We start from the raw sequence: 21673 nt of genomic DNA on the forward strand, positions 1-21673 counted from the left end.
TTCATGGCATTTATGCTCTGAAGTTTATGGATTCACTCCATAGCAGTTAAGTACAAAACCAGCCCCAGAGCGTTCCCAGTATGTATCCTGCTATATTGGCAGAGCTGTGCGTTATACAACTATAGTGAACCGCTTCCCAGCAAGTTTCACTGGTAGAAGGGTGGGGTTTGCCGGCCACACAGCACCTATGTTAGGGATTTCTGCCTGCCAGCAGCTGACCCACACCTCTGTCTCAAAGATGAACTAACAGGTATCCTGCCATGGCAAGACTGCGCACAGCCAATAATTCCAAATTTATGTTTAAAGCTGTGATTGATAAAAGCCATGAGGAAAGCGCTTTGCAAACTAGTGACAGAGCCACCTTGCAAGCTCTCGATCGGAGCCAGTCATGGTGTACTCAAGAACAACAGGCCTCAAGGACTGCTCTCAAAATACCAGCAACATCACTCTCTGCTCCCCTACAAGCAGCTCTACAGCAGGACGCGGTGCTGCACACCGCCTTCCAAGCCCCTGGACCAATTACTGAGAAAGATCATTCACTTAAAAGCACAAAACTTCACAGAGCTGAGAAGACATGAGCAGCAGGCAGCCAAGCTTCCAGCAACTGCTCCTGAACCCGGGGGCTCCATCTGGGCTCCCCTGCACATACTGCACTGAGCAGGGACCAAGCCAGCACCACACACTTCAGACTTACTGCTCTGCCCAGAAGGGAGTTCACACTCTGACAACTCAAAAGCAAGTTTCCGGGAATAATTAGCAGCGATTTTTGTACTAGATGGATGGATGGTTTATATTAGCATGATAGACATATCCTGCAAAAAGTCTTATGATAACCGAGGTACAGCTACAGACCAATTTGTCTGAGACACAAAATGCTCTGCATAGCTGGTAATACACCTTAGAGAAATACACTTTGAAGACACTTGGGTGCACACTAGCAAGCAGGTTGCTGAGCCACTGTTTGTTTCATTCTTCTCTCTGCAAGCCGTTCCCACAAAGTGCTGATTAGGACAACGGCTGTTTGGCTGCTAGATCCAGCAGAAGCTCTTCTAGCTACTCTGACCTCTTACCCTCTTCTCTGCTCACCTGCGTACTCATCTGTTGTAACACACATGTCAAACTACAGCAAGGCGTACTGGGTCATAGCCTTGGACCAGTTTCTGCTTGTCCATGTCACGATAGCATCTCTTCATGGTAAAGCAGGTCACCAGGAGGCCTTGAACGCTGAGAGGGGCCTCCTTAAATCATGCCTCCACATCAGAGTAACGAGAGCCTATTCCCCTCAGGGTGCCTTAAGGCTCCATTACAACTGAGCCTAGGAAGATAATTTCACCATCCAACAGACCGTGGTTTTCACAGGCCACAGCAGACGCATTTAGGACCTGCTTTTAATCTCTCCCTTCCAAGAGCTGACTGAACACAAGTTCTGTTAAGATTTCCAAACAACCAGCACTCACATGTTGTACAAATGCACCTTGCACAGTGTGGGCTGGAACAAACCCGAGCTCCACTAACAAGGACTTCTGATGGATGTAGCAGGCACTCAGCACCCTCTGGCTACCTTGCATGTGGCTAAGTGACAAATACTATGGTGTCTCCATAGACCAGCTGTCCTCTCATTGCTTAGCAGGAGATAGTGCTGGAGTTGTCATTTAATAAAGATTTGGAATCCATTTCCTGTTTTACACCATCGTGGGGAAAATGAGCTTAGCTCAGAGGCATGAGACAACAGTGTGACTGATGCAGAGGGTGTTTATTTAGGCAGGCAGCTAGAGAGGAGTCCAGGAGAACTGAACATACTTCTATTAGCATCACTTGGCATCCACTTCTCCAGCTTTCATAGTAGATGAGGCCTTTAAGTGTGGGAAATTCTGGGCTTCAGGCACTTGCTTGAATCCAGCACGCCAGAACACACTGCCTCAAGAGCTTCCTTACCTTCTCTGGTATCTTGTATTCCCCTCCCAGATTTTCAGGGCACAGGCCTCCAGATTCTCAGAAATCCTCTAGTGAAATAGTCACAGAAAAAAGCATGGAAGAGAAACTGCCAAGAAACACCTCCAAACCCTTTTTTAAAGGGGGGAGAGGGTTTCTTCTAAGCTGGTGAAATCCCCTTGCTTCAGAGCTATGGCTGCTCCACTATGCCAGGCTTCATGCAGAAGTGACATTCCAGAAACAAGGACAACGCCAATGCAGTCAGAGCAGAGGACTCCCTAACTCCAGTGGTCCCTGGGAGCAGTTTTTCTTGCATGAGCAAGCAAGAGAGGCAGCATCATGAACTAGAAGTTAAGGTAACCCAGAGAAATATACCCTTACATGAGTAGCACCGGACAGTCTAGGAAACCTTCCCCTCCGTTATAGGCAGAGGGAAGGCATTAAACTTTGAGACATGTCAACGCTGCTCATAAGGCACAGCACAGGTCTGGTGCAAGAGTCTAACCCCAACACACATTTATTTGCTATATATTTCTCTTCCTTCCAAGCAGCCTGAAAGGGAAATGTGTAAATTTAGCTTCTGCCTTCCCTGCTAGAGACATCTCTCCCTCCCTCCGCAGTGCACAAATGCAGACTCCTCCCTGAGATGGACAGGCAAACCCAGCACTGGCTGCACCTGCTTTACTTTGCAGCAAAGCTGGAGCAAGCACACTGTCTCCACAAGGAATTCATAGTGGAATAGTTAATGCACCTTAGTTTCCCTGCAGCCAGAAACACTTCTGACTTTTGAAAGACAGATTACAAAGGAAAATTTCTTCCTGTTTTACCTTCAGAACATGAATTAGTCTGATGTGGTCAGACCAGACTTCAGATGCATCAATTCTATTAATAAAATATACCACAAGACACTGACACCTCCTCTCCCCATCTTAATTGTTGTCACCAAATCAGACGGGGGGGGATTCCAGCCCTGCCTCATAAAGCACTAGCTCTGTTCAGGCTGATGGTTTCTTCTCTAATGTCTCTAGATACCCACACACTTGTCCACTCCACTCTCATCCCCATACTGAACACAGGTAGATTTAAAGTAAAACAGAGAAAGCTCAAAGGTTCAGCTTCCTGCCCAAGGTCACACTGGAAGTCAAGCAATGAGTTTCCTATGGTGAAACACCTGTCACAGCCTATGCTGAGTGGAAATGATTCTCACATGTCAAGATTTTAGGTGACTTTGTCACCCAAAATGAAACCAAGCTCTTTTTAGAGTGTTCTCCCCTCCACCACCTCTTACCTTCAGATGTCAGTGATCTTTGCTGCGGTGCAAAGTAACCTAAACCAAGCTTACCTCCCCTTATTAGAAGTCTTGCCTGTTGCCCTATTTGAAAAATCAACTGGAGGATGCCTTTTCAGAACAAGGTTTTAAGCTACTGGGCCAAAAGGGGAAGGAAAGGGAAGAAATATCACCACACTATCTGCATACCAAGCTGGCTCACCTGCCAACTGGTTTCTCATTCATTCAAGTCCAGCCTCCATTGTTCAAAGAGAGGTGACCCAGCTGGTGGCTAACAGAGCAAGAAACACAAGAACCTAATGAAGACTTGGCTATGGAGAACACACATGTAGAGCAGAAGCGCCAATTACTCATCTAAGTACCCGGATTAACTGTGCACTGGAAGTCCTGTCCTAAACGGGAACAGTGGCTACTTTCCCTGTGGCACACAAATGTCCCAAGCTCCTCTATGTGGAGGGAAGTACCAAGAGCCATGAAGGCTGCAGGCAATAGCGATCGTTTTCCCCAATCCCAACATAAGCTTGTAACCTTGGTCCAAATGACTGGAGGAGGGGAACAAGTTCTTTCTCTTCCCCTGTCACTGACCACCTTCTCTTGTTACTACACGTCTAAATCCTGGAAGGAACCTATCAGCCAGCTTCACAAGCCACCTCCAGCGGTCAGATATGCCTCAGAGAATCCTTCAGAGGCCAGAGTCAAATCCCAGCGTCCTACGTGCTCTTTCCCCTATCACTGCCAATTAGTCAGACATCTACACACAAGGGCCATTTTTGGTGTGCTGACAGCTTGCCTCGTCCAATTCATTCCAAGGTCTGTCCATGATCATTACTTCATTCCCTCGCTCGCTTCACTAACACTCTAGCTGTGCTTGGCCACAACCAAAGACTATTTATTTATGGCTATTTGAGGCAGTATTCCCACCACCTCCCTCAATGCTAGCCCATACTCCTACTCCACTCAATTGCAGTTGCACAGAGATAGTTCACTACAATGCAAGTTAAATAGCCACTTTAACATCTGCTTTGACAAGAAGATCTTTGTCACCCTACAGTTGTGTGACACAGACATATCTGTGAAACAACAGGGTGTAACTGTACTGTGATCCAAGCATGATGCGGATCTCACGCCTGCTCTTACTGAACAAGGTCCTGGGCACACCTGGCCAAATTCAGTGCCAGAGTGACCACCTGCTGCAGCAAGGACACCCCAGCAGAGATGGGTCCTGCTCTAAACACACGGTACAGGAACAGCACATGAGTGACTGCAATATTACTTGTTTTTCAGAGGGGAGGTTGAGCTATTGCATGGCACAAGGAACAGGAATTGGCATAAACTGGGAGATCAGAGTTAGGTAAGGCCTGTCCCAGCCCCAGAGGGGTCTAGGAATGCAGACAGTAGCAGAATTTCCACCTCTGAAAGCGATACGGTGCTTTGTCTGGAGTTTGGAAAGGAGGAGGAAAGGGAGATTAGAGGTAGAAAGAGAAAAAGCCATAAGGGCCCCTTAACCCAAAGAAATATTTAGCCAATAACTTTTGTGGACTAAATCAGAGAGATGGATGAACGAGACCTGTACTGTAAAACTCAAGCCTAAACAGAAGTAACAAGACTTGAGAAGATCCACTCAGAGGTGAATTCAGATTCTAAACCCTGCGAAGCACATGTCTTGCAACTTCACTCAGCTGAATATTGTGCCAAGAGCCAGCCTGCACGGTGACTTACAGTGTTTGGCTCTTCCTGCATCTGGCTCAGGCACACTCCCCAGAGCCAGCAGTTCCTTTGGCTCGCCCCCACTTCCAGCAGCCTGCTACAGTGCAGCAGAAGGTAATGACACACCAGGTCCCCATGCCCCAACAGCAGTACAAAGGGATGCTGCTTGGCTTCAATGGACAGACAGGACAACCAACAGGAGAGCAAAATATACTGACAGGATGGCCGAAACATTCGCTTACAATCCCCCCCACACCTTTATCGCAGGTTATGGCAAGCAAGTCATTAGCTCCATGGTGACCAAGATCCACCAAGCCCAGCACAGCGAGGCCAAGTAAACAGCATGCTGTGGGAACATCACATTTGCTGACGGCCGCAGGAAATCACAAGTGACAGAGCAACAACAGCAGGTGCCAAACACAACTTGCATCCCACTGTATAAGTCCTCTACTTCTGAGCAAACCACTTTTGGGTAAGGTAGAACAGAAGTCACAGGAAAGAAGAGTTTCGGCTCAATGGCCTGAGCAGCTGTGGGGTTGGGAGAGGGCATGTAAGCAGAGAAAGCCACAGCTCTCCTTCCCTGGGAGGAGACAAAGGAAGGACAGGCCTGGCTCTGGCTCATCCATTGCCAGGCAAGCTGCATGTTCGCCCAGGTTGCCAGAGCAGTACCCAGCCACATACATAAGCCCCTAACACAGGCAAGAACAGCTGCTGTAGCACAGCTCAATGTGGATGTGTCAGGTCTTCAGAGACACGACCCTTTAGCTAGTAAGATACTGTCATGAATGCAGCTTCCCTTCCACCACCCCTCCACCAACCTGGTTGTCTCCTAATCTCAGGAATTCAATTCAAGACCATATTCTCTGAACTGTAGGAAGGGTGGATTTGCACTCACCTGAACTGGCAACTATATATTTAATCTATCAAATGATAAAACAACAGAAAGCATAGCCAAACACCTTTAGAAGAGAACACTAACGGCAGGGGGTTGGGTTTTTTTAATTAAGATAGGGAAAATCTGCCACTTTTCAGCCTCTCTTGGTTGGTTCTCTTTCTGTTTCCCACCCACTCCCATCTAGGACACTTAACTTCCAGCTCCGCTGACCTCACAAGTCCTTCTCACATCATTCTTGCATCTTCACTGATTTCTCTCTCCTTACAGTTGCCTGACTACAGAGTCTTGCCAAAATACAGAAGATAAAACACATTCTTGTTGTCAAGTCGGCTTGTCCTTTTAACATATGGCACACAGAGTTTTGTTTCATCTTAAACTCAAAGCAACAAAGTTTAGCAGCCAGCTCTCATTACAGAAGTTGAAATTTTAGGCTCATTAAAAAAATAGTGTATTTAAAATTCTATACTGATTCAAGAACACTGGGAGCTACTTTAAAAAAAAAATCAAAGGCAACAGAAAAACATGAGTTTCATACAGCTGGGAAGCAATTCTGCCATTTGCTTCAAGCTTTCTAGTAACATAACGTGGCCTTTGGGTTAACATTTCATTTCAAACCGCTTTAAAAGTGTACGATTGCTCTGTGATTGTTCTGCTCCCGTGGACATTTTCATTGGAAAACTCAAAGTCTGGATAGATATGTTCTCTAGTCAGTGCTCACTGATTCTCTAAAACAAAGGGCAAAAAATCCAAGGGCATCAAAAGATGTTTCTAATTACTTTTACACTATTGATGAGAAGCAGATACTTACTCCCTGCTGCATAATATCCATGTGCCAGGTACTGTACAACTCATCAGGACATTCTCTTCCAAATTTGCTTAAAACAAGCTTTTGTAGTTTGACCTACCTCTACCAAGCCTGTACAGTAGCTGTTAACCAAACAGGGAGAAAATGATACATAATAGAATGGTTCTGTTGAAATCTATTACAATCATCTTTCCTAAAACTTCCAGGTACTTTCTGAAAACTTCCCCCCTTCTCCATTCCCATCAGATGCATAGAGATTGATGAGATACACCTCTGCTAAGGGAACTTCACCAGTAAGCCTTACACAGGTATTAACTATAGCTCCACTTAGTCAGAAAAGAGAATTTTAGTTAGAATGATTATGCCCTGAAAGATATGGAAAGATGGATTTCTTTTGAAGGCAGTATCCTGTATCAAATCCATTTCCACCTAAAGAACAGCTACTTAGAACATTTTGTTCAAACTGAAAAATTTCCAGTCCTTTGATTACAAAGGCAACCTGCCAAGTGAGAGTATAAAATTAGCACATTAGTGCAGTAGTGTCTTCCTTACTCTGAAGACAGCTTCAGTGCCTCAACTGCGTGCCATAGTTTTACGGGGGTAAAACTGAGTTAAGACTAACTAGATACATTCTTTCCTACTCCAGAGGCTCAGAATCACTGGAACAGCATTGAAATACAGACATCGAGCCAAATTACGTCTACTGATGAAAGAGCAAGAACCGAGCAGCAATAAGAGTGCGAAGGCATCCCTAGCACACGAGAAGAACCCTGCTGCAACAGCCAACAAACACTACAGCAAGCGAGCAGCACCCAACCATTTTATCCCTTCCTGCTGCAGGGCATATTGCAGCACAGCTGTTTCCCACTGTGGCTTGCAAGCACCAAGTCAATTTTTCAAACCCTGGTTGTAACTGCTGCTCACTTTAGAAATGTAAGTTATTTTTAAAATGCATCATCAAAAAAAGGTTCAATACAACCCTTTTCCTTTTATTCTCATGTTTGATAAACATTTCAGCAGACATCTATCCAACTTAAGCAAGCTCTGGGTGTGCACCTGCTCCAAGCTTTGTCCCAACTCTGGCAGCATGAATTAAATCCGCTGCTTTTATTTATATGGTCACTGTAAAGTCACTGGAAAGGTTTCTCCTACCCATCTCTTTCAGAGACCACATCACATCTCCTCCCACCCTCTCCCCCAACAGACACTGAAATCATTTTGCAAGCAACACTACTGTACCCAGTAGTTTCCTTCTCTTGAGCTGAAACAAAAGGACACACTGCTGCTCGGGAGGTATTGCTCTGGGCAACTTAGCAGCAGCAGCCACCACGGAGCGAGCGATAACCAGACAGGGCAGCATTCCACCGAACTGAGCTGGAGATGGTTGGTTTCAAGAGGAGACCAGTGTCTGCTCCCACAGCCTCTTTGCAATGGTTCAGGTAAGAGGACATGAAACAGTTCCTTTCCCAGCAAGTTTCAGAGCAATAAGGACTGCTTGCAAGCCTAATTCCCCTGACACCTAATTTATTTATTTTTATGACCTCTAAAAACATTCTTATTAGGAGTTTAAGAAGTTCTGTCTTTATTCATTCCCCCATCCTCCAAAATAACTTCAGCAAGAGGGGTACAATAAAGGACATCACTTTGCCTAATATAACTACTCATGCGCGTGCTTTAGACAGCTTAAACATTTATAAAGGCACTCTCAATATACGTACATCCTTTCAAACCAGTAGCAGCCAGTCTCAGATTGTCAGGCAAAACGAGCGCTGCCCATCTCTGCTCCTGGACCAGCACACAGATGTTCCTCAGTCACTAGCTGCACCACAGCAAACTGCAGGACCTCCCAGCTCCAAACCATCTTTGCTTCTGCTCCAAGAGAAAAAAGTAATTTTTCACCCAAATCCACAAATATACCTGTAGACCCCTGCCAATTTTCAGGCTGTTGGCAGGATGGCTGTTTTTGTGCCTGCCCTGTTTGCACAAGGACAGCATCTGACCTGCACATGGAAGACAGTTTGCCATTTCACCTGAAGTTACCTGAGAAAATAAACTGATCCCATGCACTCGCACTCCCAAGCAAATCTGAGGTGACAACCATCTTAAGAATCAATAGGACTGTAAACCCACCCAAAAATACAGAAGGAGCTAGAGCACAATGCAGTAGTTTCCCAGAGAGCAGACTCGCTTCTCAGAGCCAGTACTCACAGGAGGAAACAATTTGCCAAGCAACTCAGATCTTGGGCTGAAAGCCAGAGGACAGCTCTGAAAAATCTTCCCTATGCCACCAAGTTCCCACCAGCAAGCCTCTGCCCTAGGTTTTATACAAGTATTGAATAACTTAACAGGAGAAGACAGGCGATGAGAACTTCAGATGAGATCCAGCTGTACCCTCCCCAGCTCCCCTCAGCACCACCCAACTCAGCACACCCAACGATGAGCCCGAGGCTGAATCTACAGCAAAAAGACAAGAGGAAAAACACTTCAGAGCACTTGCCTGCCCTCACTGCATCACAGCTCACTGCTCACAGATTTGAGTCAGCCAGCAACCCAAGTTTTGCTTTATTCACAAAATGGGCGAGGAGACCTCCCCTCCCTCTTCTCCAAACCTACAGAGAAGGCTTCAGGCAGACAGAGCTACTCGTGGCAACTCCTCCTTGGTGTCCAGCAGTCAGGGGACAGCTGGAGGCTCCAGGCAAGAGCTCAGCCTATCCCTAGGGCAGCCCTGGCTGTGGGAGAGATCAGCTTTCTCACACACCTGGTTACTCACAGCAGCAGCAGTTCAGAAGAGTGACACTACTGGCCAGAGATGGATGCTCTACCAGGCTAAGTAGGGGGCAAGCATTTGCTCCTACAAGAGCAAGCAGCGCCTTGACGCTTCCAGAGGAGAAGCTGAGGCACAAATTCATCAGTGATGCAAAAAAGCCTTGAGAAAGGAGCCTGAAAAGGCAAAAATATCACTGCTATTTAAATGCTTGAAAAGCAGGCAGACCCCACATCAAGAGAGGCAGGCAAGTTTAAAATAGCTTATTAAGGGGCAGAGTTCTGCTACATTTTCCCCTCTTTTAGAGCAAAATTATAACAAAGTAAAAGTCATGACTACTTTCTTCCAGCCTGAGAGGAACTTGGGAGAACAACTACAATGTATCTGAGGCACAGAGAAGTCCCCTCTCCTGGACGGACAAAGCAAGGTGAAAGAGGGCTCAGGAGCACAGAAATCCGAGCAGGGCTGGGTTAGTAAGAGGGTGGACAGATAGGATGTAGAAGCTGTACACAAATTATAATGAAAGTGGGAGAACCACAAATAGCAACTTAGGAAACAGAAAGGAAAAAAAAGGGGGGGGGGGGTAAGCATATTAAACGAAAGCAATGTTTTCTTAGAAGTGTTGAGTACAAAAATATTTGGGGCAACTCAAACAAGCAGTTTTCCCCCCCCAGAAGGAGGTAATTTCTGGAAGGACAAGCAAGGACAAGTGCAGTTTGTTAGGGTGGTCAGAGGGGAACAGGACAGCAGTGAGCCAAGGTGCAGAGAGAAAACAACTTCAAAGCAGTTGCTGCGGGAGGTTAAATCAGGTAAGAGCGCACTTTGCTAAGAAAGAAAAAGAGCAGGTGGTAATTGGGAGCATCTCTATAAATGGCCTTATTCCAACAGGAATGACAGTTACTGCACAGCACATGTTTATAAAATAAAATAAAAAAAATATCCATTTAAACCAGTGGCCAGAGCGCTGCAGAGACAAAGGCGTGCTGGAGCTCAGCCCTCAAGAAGAGCACGAGGCCCATCTCTCCCTTTGAGTTTGGGTCTCCAGTTCCATTCAGGCCCCTCTAATTTACCATACATGCTTTATCAGGCATCGACGACAAAAATAACATGAGGGAACGGGCTGCCCTTATTTCTTGAACAAGAAGTACCAAAACACAAGCTTGGGACAAAGCAACTTATCAACAAGAGATTGCCCAAGTTAAAAGTTCCAGCTTGTCCAGCACATACCAGCATCTACGCTAACAGTGTGCAAAAGCATTCTAAGTTTTGAAAGTGTTTACCTTGCCTTAGTCATAATTTTAAGGTTTTACAGCCAGAGTTTAGAAGCGATCTTGTGATATTTTAAGCCAGTGACCTTTGTTTAGAGTGAATGTCACTTTTAGCAGTATCTATTTTAATGCAGGCTACAACTTTTGGACTATACGAGCAGTGCAACAGTTTTGCACTGGATGGCACATGGCTTTACTACGCAGAGCTTTGTTCTTAAGAGAAGGTTGCATCAAAACCTACCTGCTGAAACTCCCGTTCACCCAATGCCCACACACTCATTATTGAGATGTAGAAGAGGGGGTTCCCCCAAGGTTGGCTGGTGTCAGGGGACCCTTTTGGGGCTGGTTTCATTCTGCCAGCCTAAAAACAAAGACCCAGAATTTTGGGTGAGCCGAGCAGTCTTCCCCCACAAAAGAGATAGGATATCAGAAAAGGGGTTTTTTTTTGTTGTTAAGACTACTTAATCCACACGTTGAGCTGGGTCTGCCTAGCAACAAGTTGGAGTTTTAAACTTGTATCATCCTACTTGTGTTCCCATGGCTACTGTCACTAACAGCGCAGTGGCAGCTGTACAAATCAGCACAAGGGTCCCAGGAGGGACATCTTTAAGATTCCCAGACAGAAAACAATACTGAGAAAGTATGAACGCTACACCTGGTATGCCTGCCTTTACAGCCCTTTATGCCCTGCCAAAATCACCCAGAGCAGACCCCTCCTAGGGATGGAGAGATGTTAGTCAGGGGAATAGACATGCACGCTGACATCTACAGATCATTTGCACTGTTTAGCACAAAAAAAAATCTTGGATTATAGATGCAGCACTTTTAGCTTCTCACAATGCTGTTAGCTTACCTAAACACAGAACTATACACAACTCCAGCCAACAGCGTCTGCTGCGTGGGGCAGCTACCTCTCAACACAAAGTGTGAAGTAGGTGAAAAATCCTCACCCCATCCCCATTCATGCATGGCCAAGACTCAAACCGATGTTATTGATGAGAAGAGAGGGATGAGTTTAGACCCCCAAAGAAGGTGGAAAGTCAGAGGGAGGAGAAAATAGCTCCACATTTCAATGAAAGCTGCAAGTAAAGAGTTGCTTCAAAAGCAGTGCTGTTACGTAAACCAGACTTTCCCAGTTCTGCCGCTTCAGTTCCTCAAGAGGGGAGGCCGTTTCCTACTCAGGAGAGGTTTTTCTTAGCCTTTATCCATCCCTGGTCCCTCTGTGGAATTAAAATGTCTCTGTGCCCTCTCCAGCGACTCTCACCAGGGAACAGTTAAGAGGGGAGGGCAGGCATTGGTGCCCCTGCGTGCAAGCCATGTTTATATGTATTCCTTAGGGATTTCTGAACCTAGAAGCCACAAATATGATTACACATTTGTTATGTTGTGCATTCATACTACAGTTACAAAGTCTAGAAGGACACCAATTCAAGGTCACATACACTAATTATTTTCAATACCCAACTTTCAAATCAAAGTATCTATATGAACTAAACCCCAACCTGATAAGACATCTAGTCATCTAAAAGTACATGCACATGCTATCATGACAGGTTATCACAGATACCTACAGACAGCAGAACTGAAAAGCTGTGATAGACAGCCACGTGGTTAGACTCCTCTAATTAGGCAACTACGTTACAAAAACAAGCCGTAGGCTCTCTCAGATTATTTTTTGTGAAATCCATCCAGGTGAAGAGCACTGAGATAAGAGAGGTGGCAAGGAAGATGAAATAACTTTAAGGACAAAAACTCACAACTCCATCCTCCTGCCCCTAATGGGGCAGGGGAATATTTTTCTAGAGATATACCTAGTTACACACACACAGAGTAGATAGGAGATCCTGCTGATGTTCCCTAGAGGTACCTGCATGATAGAAGGACAGGGCTGAAGGGGGAAGCATAAATTAGAATTTCCTCCCAAGAGGGGATTTTCGCAATTTTATCACACTGCTGCAGCCTCCTCCCCCCAGAGAGGCAACATTTACCAATACTTCCTTTATGAAGTTCAAAGAGCAAGCTGCTGCGCAGAGCTGAATTTTTGAAGATACTTGGAAAGGTACGTTAAACTCAGTTGTTTAGTCTCCAAACCTCACATGTGAAGCAAAATGAATGCAATGAAGCAAATTTACTGAGTTTGACCTACAATACTTAAAGGCAGTCACATCACAATCTGTTGCATTTCAAAACAAACAGTGAGAGGAGCACAAAAGCAGCCCAATTCTAGAATATGCTGGAGAAACTTTCACTGTCTTCACAAAGGCTGAGCACATCCTCTTGCACTTTCGAAAAGCACAAAGTAGTCAAAACTTACATATGGAACTATAAATTAAAAGCTTGTAAAGTTTAAAGAAAGACACCCCCAATCTAACATTCCTTAAAAAATGCTTTTGTAAGACAAATTTTAGTTTACAAATCAACTTTTTATTTTCAATAATTGAATTTCAAACTGTTCCTTCAAGTTAAAACATTTAAGAATGTGGGATTGCTTATCTTGTTATAATGTCAAGTCAAAGCCTCAAAAGACAAGGTCACCCAGTGCAGAAAGAGATATAGACTTCCTGGGAAGGGAGCACACTCTAACTACCCCAAAGTTTTCTTTTTGGTCTCTAGACTCAACCAACCATTAGTCACCATGTCTCAATCTTACCTTACACTTGGAATGGGTAAGGCAAGGCTTGGCCATGACCCTAAGGGAAGCGGGGATTAGCACTAACCACAAGTTTCTGAGGAGCCAGTTACTTCAGATTTACCTGCCTGGCACTTATTAAAAAAAAAAAAAGTATATTAATATTACAACATAGTTAAAAAAATACATACAGATGTCCAACGAAGCATTGTCATTTATATTACTCTGAAGGTATGTGACAGGACTAGAGCCCACTATAAGCGGCATTATACAGTGCACCTTGATCACAGAGGCAAAGATTTCCGAGCTAATTATAATGACTAATCACAGGGAGCTCTAAGCCTTCACTTGGCCAAGTCACAGACCTAACTAGGGCTGAAAACAAGAGTTTTAAGAGCAACTCATTAAGCAGCAGGAACCAGCTATGAAGAACAAAGCATTCACTCTACCTAGTATTAATTCCAGTCCAGCCATTAATACATTTGTCAGTACATGAGACAGCTATTACCTCCACATACAAACACTGCATGTGCCAGGCAGGGAAGGAAGCCACAGGCTTTGGCTGCACTGAGACTTGTTTGTTTACTACAGCATTCAGGTTTGAGAAGGATGTTCTCAGTACTATTTGAATAACGAGAAAGCGTCGAAGCCATGCCTTAGAATAAGGTGGAGCTGGAGCTCTGCTCACCACCAGCAGCCTCTGCACCCCTTCACAGAACAAGTGAACAGACTGGCTGAAAGCTAACTACTGAGCCACAGAGGCTTAAACATGGTCTTCCTTGGCTGAGCAGCCCAGAGGTAAGAAAGGTATGACACCAAATAACAGCTGTGCTCTTGCTGAGGTGCCAGAGATACGGATAATAAAGTCCCCAGCTTGAGCGCTACTCTTCTTGTCTAGGGTGGATTTAAAAAACAGAGGATAAGCCGAAGCATCAGCATCTACAAGTCAGCTTCATTCTCCTTGTGTATAGGTGTAGTAAGAGTGCACCCTCTCCTGCCACAGTGACTGGACCAGCAGTATGTATCAGTGATGAACAAGACAAGACTGAGACTCACCCACACACTGGCAGAGCTGCCAGCACATTAAGGAGGTGGCAGGAGACATCTCCCCTTTCCCCAGGGCTGCTGGGGACCAGCCTGACCGTAAGAACCCCCTTCACTTGCACCTAAATGGCTATGGGGTTGAGACAGCCAAAAAACAAGGTTTCAGCAACAGCTTTTAGTGAAGCACCTGTTGAGGAACTTCTCAGCTGCTCTGCAGTACAGCACAGAGAGGCTGTGACTTGTGGAAGGAGGGCAAGACAAATATAGCCCATGAGGGAGTATGAGTCTGAGCAAACTACAACTGGGATGAAAAGCTCCTCTTCTCACCAGATAGTTTAACAGAAAACCCACCATACCCAAATTTTCCACCACCTAACTGGGAAAAGACACTTTTGTTGGGGATGATGCACGTCTCCTCAGACAACAGTGAAAGGACGAAGGCACGCCTGGTTTATCAAGATACTAGGCAGCCTCTCTCAGCCCAAACACATTGGGCATTAGTACATTATGGTTTGGTATTTCTGATTACATCAAACATCCTCCATAACTCTCCCTTCTTTTCCAAAGAGACTATTGCACTAAAGGAGTTCCTCCTGCCTGTTTCGTTTAAGGCAAAGTCATTTGAGGAGATGAGATAGCTCTCCAGGATACCAGTATTTCCAGTTTCAGGAGTTTGGTTTTGACTTTTCCACTTGCTTAGATGGAGATCCCAAAGTCTCACCTGAAGAGCACGCTTTTTTCCCCACCCCCCTTCTAATGAGTCCGTTCATGTAAACACCATTTTCTCTTACAGTCATTGGGTACTCAGACTATTTGCAAACTATTAGGACTGTTAGGAGCAGGACTATTTGCAAACAAAGAAACAGAACAAGCTGGCTGGGAGCTGGACTTGCCAAGTGCAAGTCATAAGGGGGCTTTTAACAACATCTTGTTAAAGGGTTATAATCCCTATTGTGTAGGTCAATACAGGTGCTTCTGCCCAGAACCCCACGAAGTAGCTGAAGATGCAACCTAATGAAATCTGGCCTTTACCAGCACCAGAGAAATACAGCTATTCTAGGGGAATCAGCCACCCAGGGGCTGTCCCATTATTATACTTTCACCTTTGATCCTAAATGGAGAGAGCAGAGCGTGAGCGCATTTTAACAGCCCGAGTTGGATGGATTGATGCACCAGCTTCCTCCCCTCAGACACAGCTATGCCACCACTTCCCTATCAGGCATTCCAGATCAGAGACAGCAGAGACTATGTTATTTTTTTTTCCACCCTTCTTAGACACAACTATACTGTTAAGAGTTTCTGACTACATTGAAAAGGGTTGTCGGTTTCTCCCGCCCCTCCAACTCCCCTCTTCATTTTTGGTAATGCTGAAACAACACAGTCTTGGCCATGAAAGAAGGTCAGGGAATATCAAGTGTCTGTGCAAGAACACAGCTAACAGCGTGGACCAAAGAAGGAGCTCCTCAAGGACTAGTGACTTTCTGGCAGTGAGCACCTTCCAGCAAGATTTTCTGCACCTATGGGGGGAAGCACTAGAGAGTATTTCCTTCCAACGTTTTTACTTTAACTGTTACAATACAACAAAAAAAACCTGGGAAGAGAGCAGCTTTGCAAACAAGGGCTTGAAGTCTCCCAACTGACACATCCCGACTTTGGATGTCTACAACAAGACACTATTGAGTCCAACCAGCTTTTGCTCATCTGTTTCCACTGGAAATAGCCCCAGAAGCTGCTTTACAAAGATGACCAACACAACTGATGTCCAAAGCTATAAGACGTGGCCTGTATTCTTACTGCCATCACAACAAATGAGAGAATCTAAGGTTGTAGTGCTATGAAGGAGAAAGAAAAGATCATCTGCCTTCAATACGTGTCGAAATTCAAGAGAAACCATTCTCTTCAGGGAGTTATTTAACACTCCTCAAAATTATGGAACCTTTAATCTTCACTTGAAGTCACTCGCTGTGTTAAAGTGCTCACTAATGTTTTCTTCCTCTTATTAATTTATGCTATTGGAACATTGAAAATAAGTAACAAGTAAAACGGTCAAGTGCAATATCAGTGCTTCCCCATATGGAAGATTTTTATTTAGCTTTAGGATATGCAACGTTTCCTTACACTGAGTTTTTCCGTTAACAGGACATGTGGGTTTCATTTGTATGGATTAGAAGAACCCTCTTCAAAACCTTCGATGTCTCAGACTGAGAAATCGCAAGAAATGCTGACCTACTGATACCAGTCTTTCTTTAGTGCTAGGCCTGAATTTTAGGCTTGCAAATATTTGACTCCAAGCTCCAATAAGAGAAGAAATAGGAGAGACAATAGCAATTTTTCACATCACATCTGTGAAATCAAGGCCAAACAGTGAAACACAGCTCAATTGCAAGTTTTACTGATTCTAGTGAGCTCTGTCATGGTATTTTCATCCCAAAAAGTTTTGCCTGTTCTTCTCCCTGCTTGAATCGGCTTCTTTAATAAACACTTTGCCTCTGCAAAAGCCTTGCCTTTACTGTACAACTATTCTTATTATACAAATAATAACAGAGTTGTAAGTACTATACAATAATAACAGAGGTGTAAGTTTTTGAGAGAATAAAAGAAGTAGGATCAATGTAGTGAGAACTTACTTTCCTGAAGTAAGGAGAGATTGGGATACATAAGAAAGATAGCAACATTACTTTTGGCAAAGAACCTGTAGGCTTTGCCACCATTAAGACATTTACTAAAGGGGCTGTGAGTAAGGACCATCTGCTATAGGATTCCAGCCACTGGGATTTTTACAGTCAAAGAATCACATCAGGCCCTTTCTCAGCCACTGCCACAGCAAGTTTTAGCCATAAGGAGAATTAAAAACTTGCACCAAAATATTTTAATCCAGAATGAGAATTTGTTATTTTCTGGTTCTAAGGATTAAGCAAAAACAAAGAACCACAACCCTTAACCATTTTCCTCATACTCTGCTCAAACAAGGGAGAGACAAGCACTCTCTGTCCTCCTCTGTGCTAACCAAAAGGTGCTGAGGTCCCTTCCCTCCCTAAACCTAGGCAATTGTTAAGGTAACACTCTCTTCACTTTCAGGCCATACCATTTGGTACTTTTTTGCTCTTCTCTAGCTATTTAATTCATGCAACCCAGCCCAACATCCCACCACTGCCTCACTCTACCTCCCTCTTCTCACATAGTCTCACAGATAAGGATTTCAGAAAAGCTTTCCTAATTTTATTGCTGTTTCCTACAGCTCACATGTGGTTGAGAAGTGAAACAAAATTAAATGCTTTCTCTGCCCCTCTGCATGGGGACAGAGGAACTCCCACGTAAGAATGCTGATGTAAGAATCAGCAGTTACAGATATACCTCAGCCAAACCCGAGGTATAACTGAACATTAAGTTAAAAAAAAAAAAGACACACAAGGCCTAGTCTGTGCCATTTTCCCCTCAGACACAGCTAGAGCGGGATGAGCCCTCCGCATTTTACCAGACAGCTAATCTGAAGGTGAAAGCCTCTGCAACACGACACCAAGAAACCTTCAAGCTTTAGGATCCTTTGGTCAACCAGCCCCTAAAATTTCTAGTGAGAAACAGACACAGTATCTGCGCCCTCTGGTAACGCTATTCAATCGATTTAACTTTAAAATTACCAGTGATACGGGACAACTTAACAGTTTCAGTCAAAAGGTCTTAGTGCAGCGTGTGTTAGGCTTATTTAGGGTTTTCTTTCTTAAACAGGGAAACAAAAGAGGCATAACAAATAAACACAACGTGGCTATTTAGCCTTCAGGACCCAGAAGAGATCACAAAATTCAGGGAACAATGTTGCAAAATTATTCCCGCATAATTCCACAGGCCAGGAAACCAACTCTTCAATACACAAGCAGACAAAAGTTCACCTCAAACTTGTTAATTAAGAAGTATACTTTTAAGGAGGGGGAATAAAAAAAAAAAAAGAAGAAAAAATAGAGAGGCCAATAAAGGGGGATCCCAATGCCCATTCAGGTCATCAGAAGACCGATCATTTACTTCGGGTGAATCTACTGCAAAGAGCTTGCTATACTACGCTGTGTACTCAAAGAAGAGCGCCTGCTGATGCTGTGTTAGGGTAGATATTACTCAGAAAAAAAAATTGTTTCCCCACATCAGACACTTCCCCCTCCCTTCCACTCCACACAGCACCGAAAGCAGTAACCTTTGTATAGGTCACCGTACATCTATAAGTTAAAACCAGAACAATATATAACCGAGAACATAATAATGAGGAAGGGGCATGTATTTTTTTTTCCCCTCCATCTATTATGTTAGAGAAATGAATTACACAAAAGAGTGTAATTCACAGGGGTGACCGAAAAGCTGAAGTATTGTTGTGATACCTGGCTAATAGCCAGTGTGATGCGCGTTGTGTGTTACAGAAACATCGTGTTTGACCTACAGATTGAAAAACAGTGTCAACTGCTGCCTAACTAACAGCTCCCCCTCCCTCCCCCCCCACTTTTTCTCCTCCTCCTTCCCCCTCCTCCTCCCTTCCTCCTCCTGGTCAACCAAGAAATGGAGTTCCCATGTGCCAAGACCTTGTATCTTATTTTGCCACGAAAATGAAGAGGGGAAGGAGTGGGGAAAAAATTATCCTGTAAATAAGTACAAGTAATATTGAACTTAAGAAAAAAAGCCTCTTTGCACACACCCCCCCACACACACACCCCCCCCGGGGCCCTAACAGTTAAGAACACATATCTTTAATAATAAAAAAGGCATCCAACGTATTAGCGTACAGTCTGAGGACGATCCACGAGGAACCTTTTTCCTGAATCCACACAATAGTAACTCTCAGGATTATTCGATAAGGAGACACCGTGTCTTTCCACACCATTCTTTTTGTTTTAAGGCAAGAGGTGCGGAGGATTCAATTAAGTTTGGGCTGGGCAAAGGGACAACTCCAAACGCTAAGATCTCCAGACAGGAGCGTTTTTGCTAGCTTCAACCTCCACTTAAAAAGGAACAATACAAAAAAAACCAAACATTGCTTAGATTTCAAACTAAGGAGGTCAACAGCCTGTCTTTCTATACACGGAGATACATCAGTACTAACGTGCTTCCAGCACCTGCCTTTCAGCACAGCCCCAATTCCTTTGTTTGCTCAAAATTTGCTTCCATACCACTTTAAATAAGCTTACAAAGAACCGCAGCAGAATAGCTGGAATGTGAAACATTTTTTATTTTTTTTTGGGGGGGGGGGGGGGGGGGAGGCGAGCAGCTTCTTAGGAGGCAAGAAAATTAAAATACCGACCCAAGTCGCTTCTAAATATGTTCGGAAAAAAAAAATTATATTCACAACTTGATGCCTTCTAGTTCCACCCTTACTACCGAGTCTATAGACAGAGGAGTCCAAGAGGGGGTAAAATAATAAAAAAAAAAAAAAAGAAAAAAAGAAAAAAAAAAAACCACCCAACTGCCATCTCCTGCCTCCTCCAGCCCTGCCAGCTTCCCTGTTCCTCCCTGCCTGCAAAGCGCCCTCTGGAAAGCATCGAGACTTCTTTTATCAACCGTGTGTGTCGGAAGGGGGGGAGGAAGGGGGGGGTCCTTGTTCTTGCTTTGGGTGTTGGGGGTTGAAATTAGTAGGGATTAATTTTGGAAACCCCCCCCGCCCCGATGAGCGGTACCCGCCCCCCCCCAGGGCTCCGCTCATCGGGGGGGGGTCCAAAGCAATGGATGGTGGGGGACGTCGCCCCCTTTAAAAAAAATATAATAAAGACTTACCGGGATCGAAATCGGGGACCACCGCCTGGTACTGCGGCCCGACCCTCATCCCGCCGCCAGCTGAGGGAGGCAGAGGGAGAAGCGTTACCCGCGTGGGCCCGCCCGGCCCCTACCTCCCCCCCCCGCCTCCTTTTCCCTCAGTTACCACACACCGCCATCCCCCCCTCCCCGCTCCTCACCGTGCTCCTCATCGCTGGAGGACCCCGAGCTCCCCTCCTCCCACGAGTTGCCGCTGCTGTTGCCGTTGGGGGCGGCGGATAAACTTTTGCTGCCGCCGTTGTTGTTGTTATTATTCCCCCCGGCGGCGTTGTGGTTCCTGCCCCGCCGTTTCCCCGAGACCTCCGGGCCCTTCTCGATCATGGCTGGCATCTAGGGGAGGAAAAGCGAGGGGGGGTGTGGGGGGGTGTGGAAAAGAAGAAAGGCGGAGGGGGGGGGTCGGAGTTTAAAAACTGCTGGGGGAGGCGCCGAGGGCGGGCGGGAGCCGGGGCGGGCCGGTGAGCGGCGGCGGCGCTGCTGCTACATCCCCCACCGCGATCGCCCCGAAGTTTGAGGCTCATCCCAGCCCTGCGCTGGGACTCCGTTCAACCTGCGCTGCTGCCTGCTCACCCGGCCCCGCCTTCCGCCCCCTTCCCATTGGCTGAACCTAGATTTTGGGAGGCCAGCCCGCCCGCTCATTGGGCGGCGCTTCCTGTCCATCCTGCCGGCCCGGCGCTTCCGTTTGCTGAGTTAGGTGGAGGCGTATCGCCGGGCTGTACGTGTGAGGGCTCCGCGATCTCTCCGCCCAGCGATACCTCTCCTCCCGAGGGCTACGGCGGAGCGGAGCGGGGGGGAGAGGCGGGTTCGTACGCCCCCGCCGAAGCGGCTTCTCCCCGGCCCGGCCCGCCGAGGGGGCGGCAGTGCAGTCCGCCGCCCCGCTGTGAACTCAGCTCCGGGAGGAGGGTGGCGAGGGACTACTTTCCCTCCTCTTCCCCCCCGCCGCGGCGGAAGGTTACGGCGTGGTTTGAATGGGCTCCATACAAAGCCCCCGGTGCCCGGGGGCCGTGGTTGGGGTTGCTGGGGCGGGCAGGGGTGGTGGCTGTTGGCCGCTTGCTCGACCTGTCCGGGGTGGTCCCCGCCGGTAGGGTCGGCCGCTCCGCGCGGGGGGAAGGAGTTCTCCGAGGGGGTGGGGGGATCCAGCGACCGGGAGTGCCCTGGGGAGAGCTGAGGGGGGCGGCCTGGCCGGCCGGGAGCGATGCTGAGGGGATAGTGGGCGGGGGGATGACCCCCCTGTCCCGGGAGCGGAGCCCTGAGGGGGGTGAGAGCAGCCAGCCGGGAAACGAGCACCACCCGGACGGGCTCCCCCCGCCTTGGGGACGCAGCCCAGAGCAGGGCTAGGCGCCGCCAGCAGGGTGCCGCTGGCTCCCCCCGCAGGCAGGGCCGGCGGCCGGGGTGTCTCACAGTCACGAGGAGCCGCCGAAGCCCTTGCCCCAGGCTGGTGGTCGCCCCGGGGTCCCCTCAAGAAACTTCTGAGGCCTCCGGGGGCTCCTCTGCCGAGTCGAGAGCCGCTCCTTGGGCCCAGTGCGAGCAGCCCACCCCACACCCCGAATTTCAAGG

General features: G+C 46.5%; 1 protein-coding gene across 2 annotated transcripts in view; it reads right to left on the minus strand.

The window, feature by feature from the left end:
• Window positions 1-20706, minus strand: part of RCOR1 (REST corepressor 1) — an 87517-nt gene extending 66811 nt beyond the window's left edge. The window contains exons 1-2 of one of the 2 annotated variants that reach the window (XM_074583935.1): window positions 20260-20706; window positions 20081-20140 (exon numbers count right to left, since the gene is read on the minus strand). In XM_074583935.1, the coding sequence (XP_074440036.1) occupies window positions 20081-20140; window positions 20260-20449 (250 nt within the window). In that variant the 5' untranslated portion in view covers window positions 20450-20706. The remainder of the gene's footprint in view (window positions 1-20080; window positions 20141-20259) is intronic. The other variant, XM_074583934.1, reaches the window with a different exon arrangement.
• Between the last annotated feature and the right edge of the window lie 967 nt (window positions 20707-21673).

This window comes from Larus michahellis, chromosome 4 (assembly GCF_964199755.1).
Source record: "Larus michahellis chromosome 4, bLarMic1.1, whole genome shotgun sequence".
Taxonomy (NCBI): domain Eukaryota; kingdom Metazoa; phylum Chordata; class Aves; order Charadriiformes; family Laridae; genus Larus; species Larus michahellis.